Below are 11,010 nucleotides of genomic sequence, written 5' to 3'. Positions count from 1 at the left end.
AAAGGCAAACTCTGTTATTTGCTAATACCTCTGAAATGTACAAATGCCATATAAAAAATAAATATATATAGTTTTTGGAGAGCATTATTATTAATGTTATGGGTTTCCCACAGGACTTTACAGCTTAGCTTCTGCCTAAGCAACAACCGCTTTTTTTTTTTTTTTTTAAACAAAAAAGGTTTGGTTTTGAATATTTTGAAAGTTACAATTGCTAAAATTCTTTAACTGTTCTTGTTTCAGTTGTTATTTTAACAATGTTGATTAGCAGCCACCACCCCCCCCCCCCCCCCAGTCTGACGGCATCCCCACCACCTTAATGAACACATTTTCTGCGGGAAACCCTGAACAGTATTGCGAATTTCTATCGAACCAAAGCATAACACTATACCTTCAAAGTTGGGATGCATTGGTCGGGTCGGAAACTTTTAATCGATCTCCGGCAAAGTGCCTTGCTCAAGAGCCAGAGGAAGCAACCGGGGCTGCCTCAGAAGCTGGAGACCTGCGCCTGGGCTGGCGCCTGGAGCTGCGTGGGGTGGGCCGGCGGGGCCGTCTCGCAGTCCTTCAGCCCCGCCTCCCTGTCCCGGGCCCAAATCAGGACGAGCGTGACCGTGGCGAAGGTGGTGGCGTTCACGGGGAAGGCCCGGAGCAGCGTGGAGGTGAGGCCCCGTGTGAACACCATGTAGCCCTCCTTCTTGACGCTCTGCCGCACGCAGTCTGCGATGCTGCTGTACTGGTTGACCCCGCCCACGCCGTCCGCCTGCAGGCGGGACTTGATCACGTCCACGGGATAGGTGGAGAGCCAGGAGGCGATGCCCGACATGCCGCCGGCGAACAGGAGCTTGGGAATCATGAAGGGGGCGTCGGGCTCGCAGCCAATCGCGCGGGTCAGCACGTCGTAGGTGAGGAAGTACACGCCGAAACCGGGGGTCTCGCGGATGAGGGTGGTGACCATGCCGCGGTTGATGCCGCGGAAGCCCTCGCGGTTGTAGATGCGCACCAGGCAGTCCAGGGAGTTCTTGTACAGCTTCCGGGTGGACTTGCGCTCCCCCGTGCCCTGCATCTGCAGCCGCGTCTTGGCCAGCTCCATCGGGCAGCAGATCACGGACTGGATGGCGCCGGCGGCCGCGCCAGCCAGGAACTGGTTCATGGGCGTGTCACTGCCCAGGAAGCGCATGGCGTTACCCTGGACGCCAAACACGATGGCGTTGATGAAGGTCAGGCCCATCATGGGGGATCCGATGCCTTTGTACAGACCGAGCATCTGGACGAAAAACGTTGGAATAGATCAATTAATCAGTAAGTTAGTCAATTTTATTACAATTTATTGCTAGCATTTTAGCAGACTCTTTGATCTAAAGAGGATGAATGGATTGAGGTGCATGTCATTGAGGAACCACCTTGCTCCTGGGGGCCTCTATAGGACTGTGGACATTTTTTCGACTGGGATTCGAACCCCCCTGGCCAGTACCAGTGACCTTCCTCGACATTGATGTAAAATAGTTATCAAATTCTAATACAAACAAGCGGGATGACTTCAAGCGACACTGCAGATAGCCCTCCCATAGATCTGAGCCACATTTTAGAAGGAGGGAAAAAAAAGATAGGTGTCTGAGTCACAAGACCAGCTGCGTCGGGCGCAGATCAGATTTCAGGTCACGCCGACCTCTTTGACTTACGATAGAGAGGCATAACAACCCGTCTTTAACCATGTTGTATTGCAAACAGCTTTTTAAATTTGTTTACTTTAGTAAACATGGTTTATCACAGTAAAGAAGAGCTTACTAGCGAGTTGGGCAATTTAAGACCGCCTCTGGATTGCTCAATTACAAGGTTGATGGGAGAGAAACACTGACATTGCAACAAACCTATCAAGTTACAATTCAAGGAGAATCAGTGGAAGCATAAGGAACAGATATCCTTCACCAGTGTGCTTTCCTTCCATTGGCAACTCATTCATCGTCTTATGTTACTCTCTTTTTACATTTCTCAATATTCTTGATAGTGACATACAGTGAGTGTTTTATACATTTTTGTAAGTTGATATTGTTAATGATGTGCTTCTTTGTGTGCAAGTAGTTGACGTGAGCTTTGACTCAAGAATGTCCTAGGCCAGTTTGCCCTTGTTACCCTGCTCCTTATAGGAAACAAATAAAACAGGTTGACTTTGAGGTTAGGGCCTGCTATAGTTAGACAGGTCCCATAGCGGGTGAACAACACACATCATGGAGAATGGTGGACGTACCGACTCTTGCCGTATGATTGACTGGAAACAGTGAAAGGTCCCGCGGTAAAGAGGTTTGTCCACATTCTGAATCTGCAGCCTGACCTTCAAGAAAGAAAAAAAAGCTTTTTTTTTTAACTGACAGGCTCAATCAAACAATCGGGATAATCAAACACACCAACATGTTTTCACGGCAGAATGTCTCTAGAGATAGCAGAGGACTTTAAAAAGAGAGTCGACTCAGTACCAAGATTGAACAGAAGGGAAGTGGCAACAGACACGGTGACCTACCTTCACTGTATCGAACGGGTGACCCACTAAGACGCCGGCAGCACCTGGAAACAAACAAGAAAAGTGACATTGATGTGTGCCTTCTCTGAGAGCTAGAAGTTGAAACATAAATGGAAATGGAGACACACCCTAGACCTCCATAGATCAGCTACCTAGTTATACGGTTTGTTGAAAGTGTAATTATAGACTGCACAGTTGCCTCATTCTCCCATCCAACTTGTCTGTTTGAATGTCACTCTTTAATTTCGGGAGTCTTTAGTTTGAGGGCACCGGTTTGTATTTGGAAACTACCGACATTTTTTTACAATATTTTAACTGGTAAAGTCAGTCTGTCAACATTCGAGGTTGGGCTCCTGGTTGACTGTGGATGTGTCGCTGTAGTTATAGACTTCTAGGAAAGTTACATAACACAGGCTTATTTGGAGGCCATGTTCTCTTCACAGTTTGGTCTGACTCACTTGACCCAAAACACTTGGTGTAATGCAACACTAGGGACTCGCCTAGGGAGTCGTGAAATATTTACCCAGTACCTTTATAGAGGGTAGTTTTGTAGATTTGTCATGCCATTAAATCTTCAAATATATGAAAAATGTAGTCCTAGTGCTAGATTAAGTATCCAAATTATTGAGTCATTATTCAAAAATGACTCAGACATGAAAAATTATTTAGACATGTCACATAGCTATATAAAAACGAATGCACAAACTGTCTTTAGTTATGATGGTACCTGCGTCACAAAGTTAACCGCACACTAAACCCCACCTGGCTAATCCTACCTAAGACCTGTTGTAACACGGCACACACAAGCAACCAATCAGGAACATGCATCTTCTCTGGAAAAACAAAAATGTTGAAAGAAAAATAAGAGTCACTGCGCTCCAGTCTGTAAATGTTTGTCTGCATTTTATTTGAAACAGGAAGTTATGCTAATTATTTACGCCCACCGTTTGTGAACTTCTACTCAGAACTCAAGTTGGTTCCTTTACGTGACGTCAAGGGCCTTTTCGAGGCACTTTGACGTCACGACGAAGGGACACTCCTGCGAGGTGTGTGAGGATGTGTGGAGCTCTGTCTGGGCAGCGGTGGATGTTGATGGCTGCGTCCGGGAGAGGGGAAATCTTATCGGACAATAATGGTAGTGGCGCATTTCCTACCAGATCTCCCTAATTATAACGCCCATACCATATACTGCTAATAAATAGTATGAATAAGTTGGCGTGGGTCGTGACAATGTGGGTAACACGTCCCCCCTTTCCATCCTAGTACTAGCCTAAAATGCATTCTTGTTTAACTCATGGGGGTACAATTCGAGCTGAAGCGGGGGTTCGCCTATACTTTAAACCAAAGCCTAGGTTAACACCATTTTTACTTGTCATCAGGTATACCACAACCTTAATAAGAATACGAGAACATCATTCGTCAACATGAGAACTATGAGTCTGCAGGTATTTCTGCGGATCTGAAACTAGCCGGCCGGATTGCGCTCTGCCTACAACTGGGGATTGATCCATGATTGTTGAACATTGTTTATCACAGTAATACAAGTAATGCAATGAAACGTAAACAGTCCTGTGTTGTACACACGGAAATACCAATGCATTTGGTTTGAATGAAGCGAAGTCAACCAAAATATTGCTCGGTCTGCGGAATTCAGGAAATGCTCGTGAAATCTTGCGATAGGATTAGGCCTACATCATCGAATGATCATCATGCTGGATGATGGTCATTAGAAATAACAACCATCATCATGCGTTAAACATTGTCTGGCTTCATGTTTAAATGCCCTTTATCGCCCTTATCCAGGTGAACACATCGAGTAGGGCAGGGCAATGTCGACTCTTACTTACCACCAATGCAGCCAGCGAGGAAGTCCATCCCTTTTTTTTTAACACTCGCTGGAAGAGAGAGAAGCAAGCACCTGCTGGCTCTACTACTAGGGTTGACTGATTACTTTTCTCTGTCTCGCACTGGCCACTACGATCGTTAAAGTTCCCCTGGTTGACACCCTTCGATGGTTTTGACCATGAGTCGACGTTAGCCACCTATTCACTATGCCTTGTCACGAATATTTTCCTTGATTTCATATTCATATTAACGCTCATTTTAATGTTCATTTTAATATGAATAGGAAATTGCACGCTCGCCAAAGTTAAAATTCGATACACCTTCGGTTTAGCCGGCTAGTAGCACGAAGCTGGTGAGAAACAGACATACGCTCTTGACCTTAGCTGTGGGCGTGACCCTGATGGGGAAGACAGCCAATCAGAATGAGATGGTGGCCGTCACGCCCTGGTTAATCGACTTACCCCCTTGTTTGATTGGCTACATGAAGAAACTCTCTTGTTGTTATCCTGACGTCAGCAGTGCAGTGTTATGTTTTGCTTTTGAAATGTCGTAGCTGTTATTGATATGAGGCCATTTACATTACACTTTGTATACCAATGTAGGTATTTAAGCTTTCAACCTTAACGTGGCATCATTGGAACGTTAGCAGACAACCTCAGAACAAGATATGACATGCCTAATATGGCCCTAAGTGCGGTGCTTGATGTAGTTCCGGGGCGGGGTTAGGCGCTGCCACGAGGTTGTGATTGGGCTCTTCGTGTTCAATAACATACGGCTGCTTCTCCAGACACTTCTGTAACAGGACATCGTGTCAACTCAGCTCTTGAACCGATAAAATGGATTTACAATGAGCCAATTTCTTGTCCAGCTAAATTGAATAGGATATGCATATTGCCGACTTTGTGGCTGGATCCATTGGAGGTAATGTTAGTAACAACGATCAACAACAGTCTATAGCGTATATGGAACGTTTCTGGATACAACTAACGTTACCTAACATCTCCATGGTTGATCTGACGCCTTTGCACAGGCCATGCATCTGAAAGAAAACGTGGGAGACATTAACTGTAAATGAGTCAATCTTATTATTTGAGTCTTTAATCCAAAGAGGATAAATTAATTATATGTCATTAAGGAGCATGTAGGTCAAAGCCATCCTGCTCATAGGTGTATTGACACTACAATACTTATTTGTATTTTTCCGATGTTATTCTACATGCTATTTTTAGTCTGCTGAGCTCATCTTGTGTATTTTAGTGAAGGTCAAAAACTGTGTGTCCTTGATGTGTAACAGAGCTGTTCCTGACTTGGACCTCTCTTTTCTCTAAAATTGTACAGGAGCATGTGGAGTTGCGGTGGGCTACCCATTCGACACAGTAAAGGCATGTCTATTTTATGCATAAACAAAGAAAGGCCTCTTCATTAATTTAACTAATAAAATAAGGTGGATCAAACGATAAATCATTAACACTGGTAAACATTGATTTACGTGGATGTGCTCTGTCATCAGGTCAGGATACAAACGCAGCCCCAGTTCACTGGACTATGGCAATGTGCTACTACGACATTTTACAAAGAAGGCGTAAGTACGCCAGTGACAATATGCCCCAGTCCCCGCTGTCTTCTGTGATACCATGTGTACCCCCACACCTCGTTTCTCACTCATCGGTGCTTGTAGGTGCATGGGTTTTTCAAAGGCATGGCCTTGCCCGTCACCACCATCTCGATGACGTCTTCAGTGGTGTTCGGCACATACAGGAACTGCCTGCAGTGTCTGTCTCAGGTGCGATCCGGCACCCCAGGCGGTCCAAACACCATGCTGGATGTGTTCCTCTCTGGCATGACGGCAGGGGTGGCTCAGGTAGAGTGATGCTCGCAAAAAAGTTTGTACATTTTGTACAAAATATAACGTCACATGACACATCTGCTGTATGAAGGGATGTGCTGTCCTGGGAATTTAGTCCAGGATTAAAATGGCACACCAAAGTTTTTTAGTGCACACACACACACACACACACACACACACACACACACACACACACACACACACTGTTTGTATTTGTGTTTGTGGTGCAAAGCCACTACTACTAGAATATGCCATTTTATATATTATAGGATTATGCACCAAGGCATGCTGTCAAGCATCAATTTTAATTCACTTTAACTAAACGACTCCCTATTTGGTCCTCCCAGATATTTGTGATGTCGCCAGGTGACATTGTTAAAGTGCGCCTGCAGTGCCAGACGGAATCCTCCAGAGGGCGCCCCAGCATGTCCATGCCCAAGTACAGAGGGCCCGTCCACTGCCTGCTGCAGATCCTCAGAGAGGAGGGGGTCCGGGGACTCTACAGAGGGGCCCTGCCGCTCATGCTGAGGGACGGGCCCTCCTACGCCACCTACTTCCTGACCTACAACACCCTCTGTGAGTGGATGACACCAGTCGGCAAGGAGGGGCCTGGTAAGCAACGTGAACATCACTCCCGTCACATTACTCATGCTTATTGATGAGGGAAACCCCTGGTCATGTAGCAGGGCTTCACATTCACTTAATTGGTCATTGATTGACATTAAAAAAATAAAAAATAAAAAATAAAAAAATATATAGGCCTATATATATGTTATTATTGTTTTATACACAATAATAATATTGATAGATATTCAAAAATGATCAAAGATAAGTGAATGATCTGTTAGTGTTGGTGTAGCATATTCATTCACTGGAACTTAAATCATAACTTTAAACATACATTTGTGTTGCCAGTTCTACACTTTTGTCTGCATTAATCAAACTTTAGTGGTTTATTTAGTCAAAGATGCCGGGTAAAGCACGTACGATTAAGGCTCGGTCCTTACCGCAACAACCCGGGTTCGATTCCTGCCCGAGGACCTTTGAGGCATGTCCACCCCTCTCTCTCCCCCATAACTTCCTGTCTAACTCTTCATGAATAAATCATAAAAATAAAAAAGGATCCATGTCATTAAAGAGCAGGTATAGGATGCCAGACGTCAACATCAGAGTCGAACCCAGAACCTTTAGTTTGGGAGTTAAACACCCTCTCCCCACTGTCTCACTGCTAGACTCAGCCACAGCCCTACCAGTACGACAACAACAGTGTTCCCCATAGAAATGTAGTCTCCAAAGACCTCAAATCGTTCAACACCACTATCGTGTCCTGCGTCCTGCGTGTGGTGTCCAGGGTGGAGCGGTGTGATGCTGGCCGGTGGGGTAGCGGGCATGGCGGGCTGGACCCTGGGCACTCCCATGGACGTGATCAAAGCCCGCCTGCAGATGGACGGCGCCAGGGAGACCAGACGGTACCGGGGGTTGGTGCACTGCGTCTCCGAGACGGTACGGCTGGAGGGAGCGGGCGTCTTCTTCAGGAGCCTGGGCATCAACTGTTTGCGCGCGTTCCCCGTTAACATGGTGGTGTTCGTGACGTACGAGTCGCTTATTGGCGTCCTGCGAGCCACGCCCGCTGTTGTCAAGGCGGACATGGTGGTGTTCGAATAGCGCTTGTTGTTCATGAGGGCTTACGCACAAAATGGAACATTACATGCTCATTTGTTACAGTACTTATTTTTATTTCGATCGTGCTTCTAGTTTGTGGATAATTGTGTATATATTCGTCCGGGAGAATAGGCAGGTGGATATAAAGGCTTTAACTCCCATTGCTCAGGAACACGTATTATGAATTGCCATGCTTCAAAGCACTTGAATTGAGTAAGCTGATGGTTAGAACCTCCCTCCTGTGTGGTTGTATTGTTGTCGTACTTTCAATGTAGCCCGACAGCACCAGACAAATTTGCAAATGCGTAGTCAAACATGTCCGTTCACTTTCGATTTCCAAAGACTGTTATCAATGGGCCCAGACAAAAACACTCCTGGACGCAATTTGATAGACCTACAACCAATGTGAGTCACGGAACGTGTGACATATCAGCGGCAGCCATCTTGGTTGTTTACGAAAAATGCCACTATGGCGCTCTAATAGGGTGGTCCTCTGTACAGTTTTCGTATCAAACCCGGGCCATATTTTATAAACAGCTGTGGTTGGTCCGACCAGGGCCAGGTCTGCTGGAAGTCTGTTTGAATGGGAGGGACCCAAAATTTGCCAGAGCAAATACAATATGAGAAGGCAGATTTGTCTGGTTCACAGGCTACATTCAATGTAGACTCATTCAACAAATATTTTCAGAAATGTAGTGGTCACGTCTATGACGGATACGAATGTGATGTTTTTAGGCCTATATAGACATATATTTGTTTTTTTTAAGTGACCACAGCCCGCAACATAAGAGTCAACGTAGCATGTAGCCCAGTTTTATGGGTGAGTTGCTTTGCTTTTTGACTGTATGTCATTACTGGAATGTTTATACTATTTCATGAATGAGCTGAAGAGTGACATTTATTTAAAATGGGCATGCCATGAATATTGACATGTATGTCAGCAAATGTTTATGGAAAAGCCTGCTGTTCTGTCAAAGACAGCTGTCTAAAGGGCTGATTATGGTCCCACGTTCACGCAACGCAAGGACCACGCAGACGCTTCGACGCGGTCGTGAACCTTTATGGTTCTGTGTCGGGTTTTAGTGAACGGACCAATCACAGCCCTTGTGGCTGCGTCGCCTCAACGGAAGGTTACAATTTTTGGGAGGCGCATGTCAGGCCCGGGAGGGTCCGCAAGGATGTAAGGGGTCCATAACCCCCTTGCGTTCTGTGAACATGGGACCATAATCAGCCCTTAAGGGATTTCAGAACGAGCATCCCTTTCTGCGGCTGCCTACTATATAAAATAAACTAGTTATGCTAATCTAGGGGCAAAACTATGATGAGTATATTCTTTGTCGCTCAATTTGTCTGTGTGTCTGTCTGTGTCTGTGTATGTGTCTGTGTATGTGCACTGCATGAAAATTAGGTTGCAGAATCTTAAATTCTCACCAAACTATTTTTGTATGTAAATCCACAAATCCCTTTTATAACCTTAGTGTTAACACAGACAAATCCACATACCTGGAAAGCTTTAGGTTAATCAATTAGCACAGTAAAGCCATAATTACATCTGTGAATCATATTAAGTGGCTACCATTCCTATTATGATTGTAACAATAAGCACATAGTATTCTCTGTGCAGATTCAAAGTCAGATTTCATCCGGTGTTTTATTGCTATGGATGTTAAACCATGTGTCTGTTTTGCTTTGAGCAGTCGTCTTGAGTGTGCTGTAAAGTAGGCAAGTGTTGGCCTCTAGTGGACACCTTTGGTAATATCCAGCTAACATACCCGACTACCCCAGTGGCTGTGTCGGTTCCATACCTTTTCTTGGCCCCTGAGCCCATTCCTTGCTCGGAAAATGTTTGCGACCTCAACTTGAATTCTTGTGCATCTGCTTCCACAGTTTTCGCCCAATGAACTTCTGCCAGTAACTGATGTCCCTGTGAACGTAGTAATCGCATCGCATCACTTTAATTTGATTATTCGTATAATGCTCATGGCTATGAATAATTGGGCACTGAGTGTATATATACAGGATGTCTATGAGACCTTTAAGGTCAGCAATCTCCTGCGACCCCATGTGCATTTCATGCAATCCCAAGTGGGCCCTGACCCAACGGGTTAATAGAGATTAATTGGTTGAATAATTTGAAAATATGTCAAAACATGCTCTGAAGGCTTAGTAAGCCATAAGCCTTCTCAAGGGAGAACGGTCGAAAGACTCGCCAACATCTTAATTAAGTCAATACACTAGTGGAAGCAGAGTTAATAGGCTTAGTTTGAACTAAATCCTGAGATATGGTCTTTGCTCTATTTAAAATACTATTTTCAAAGGCTCCTTCTAGGAAGTATGGGAAGGCTCTACTGGTAAACAAGAAAGAACTGAATGCAGCCTTTGTGTCCTGTACTTCATGCCTAATGCCTGCTGATATAACACGGCATGTATTCCCCTTATCCAACCACCGGTTAAATTGATTAAATAAAATAAAATCAAACGTATTTAGAGAGCACATTTAAAAACAACGGAAGTTGACCAAAAATAGAACACACATACTGAGAAAAACTGAAAAAAGTCGTTCAAAGAAGGTTAAATTCAATTCTGCCCAAACACTTACATGTCATGAGATGTATTATCATAAGCACAAGGGGGAGCCCTTGCCCCTTCACAACATAACACTGTATGCAAACACACACATATATATATATATATATATATATATATATATATATATATATATATATATACCATATTTGCCCTAGCTACAGCTATTGCTGTATATATCTTAACGTATTCATCACCTCTGACTTACTGTCAAAACTGTTCACACTGCATATATCTTACTTATTTATATATTCCACGATACACGTGTACATAGTCTGTGCTTTAGAGTGGTGGTAACATCGGGCCCCTTTAGATCCTTGAGATCCACGTGCCAGTACTTTCCTTCCCTCTGTCGTGGTCTCTTTCACGTGCACCTGTGTGATTTATACATAATGCTGCTGCGCCCGGCCTCATCTCAGCCCGCCCCGACGTTCCATCTGTTGTGTTCAAGTGTCAAGTGTCAACGGTCGTCAGAGATGCATATATGCAGCAGTTATCGGGCAGCGTTGGGTATGGCTGGCTATGGCTGGCTCATCTTCGCTGTTGTACTGGAAGGACG

General features: G+C 44.7%; 2 protein-coding genes across 2 annotated transcripts; one reads left to right on the top strand and one right to left on the bottom strand.

Moving 5' to 3' along the window:
- Window positions 1-324: 324 nt before the first annotated feature.
- On the bottom strand, window positions 325-4,683 carry LOC311363632 (mitochondrial basic amino acids transporter-like). The gene is made up of 4 exons (XM_084483588.1): window positions 4,360-4,683; window positions 2,513-2,556; window positions 2,243-2,326; window positions 325-1,261 (listed from the first exon to the last, which is right to left on the bottom strand). Exons 1-4 carry the CDS (start codon window positions 4,385-4,387, stop codon window positions 485-487), a joined length of 933 nt encoding a protein of 310 aa, XP_084339714.1. The 5' UTR covers window positions 4,388-4,683; the 3' UTR covers window positions 325-484.
- A 464-nt stretch (window positions 4,684-5,147) lies between these two features.
- Window positions 5,148-9,076, top strand: slc25a47a (solute carrier family 25 member 47a). The gene is made up of 6 exons (XM_084483589.1): window positions 5,148-5,278; window positions 5,696-5,739; window positions 5,868-5,939; window positions 6,036-6,218; window positions 6,551-6,815; window positions 7,555-9,076. The coding sequence occupies exons 1-6, from the start codon at window positions 5,242-5,244 to the stop codon at window positions 7,866-7,868; spliced, it is 915 nt and encodes a 304-aa protein (XP_084339715.1). The 5' UTR covers window positions 5,148-5,241; the 3' UTR covers window positions 7,869-9,076.
- Window positions 9,077-11,010: the final 1,934 nt, after the last annotated feature.

The sequence above is a fragment of the Micromesistius poutassou genome (genome assembly GCF_964030765.1).
Source record: "Micromesistius poutassou genome assembly, chromosome: 19".
In the NCBI taxonomy this organism is placed as follows: Eukaryota; Metazoa; Chordata; class Actinopteri; order Gadiformes; family Gadidae; genus Micromesistius; species Micromesistius poutassou.
Note: the sequence above shows the minus strand (reverse complement) of the source record. Positions and strands in the feature narration are given on the sequence as shown.

Bases quoted from the DNA above. Each gene is read 5' to 3' on its own strand.
- LOC311363632 (XM_084483588.1), bottom strand. From the start codon at position 4,387: ATGGACTTCCTCGCTGGCTGCATTGGTG. The intron at 2,327-2,512 runs GTAGGTCACCGT...TCTTTCTTGAAG, and splicing joins ACCCGTTCGATACAGTGAAG to GTCAGGCTGCAGATTCAGAA. The intron at 1,262-2,242 runs GTACGTCCACCA...TTTTTCGTCCAG, and splicing joins CAATCATACGGCAAGAGTCG to ATGCTCGGTCTGTACAAAGG.
- slc25a47a (XM_084483589.1), top strand. From the start codon at position 5,242: ATGCATATTGCCGACTTTGTGGCTGGATCCATTGGAG. The intron at 5,279-5,695 runs GTAATGTTAGTA...AAAATTGTACAG, and splicing joins TGTGGCTGGATCCATTGGAG to GAGCATGTGGAGTTGCGGTG. The intron at 6,219-6,550 runs GTAGAGTGATGC...TGGTCCTCCCAG, and splicing joins TGACGGCAGGGGTGGCTCAG to ATATTTGTGATGTCGCCAGG.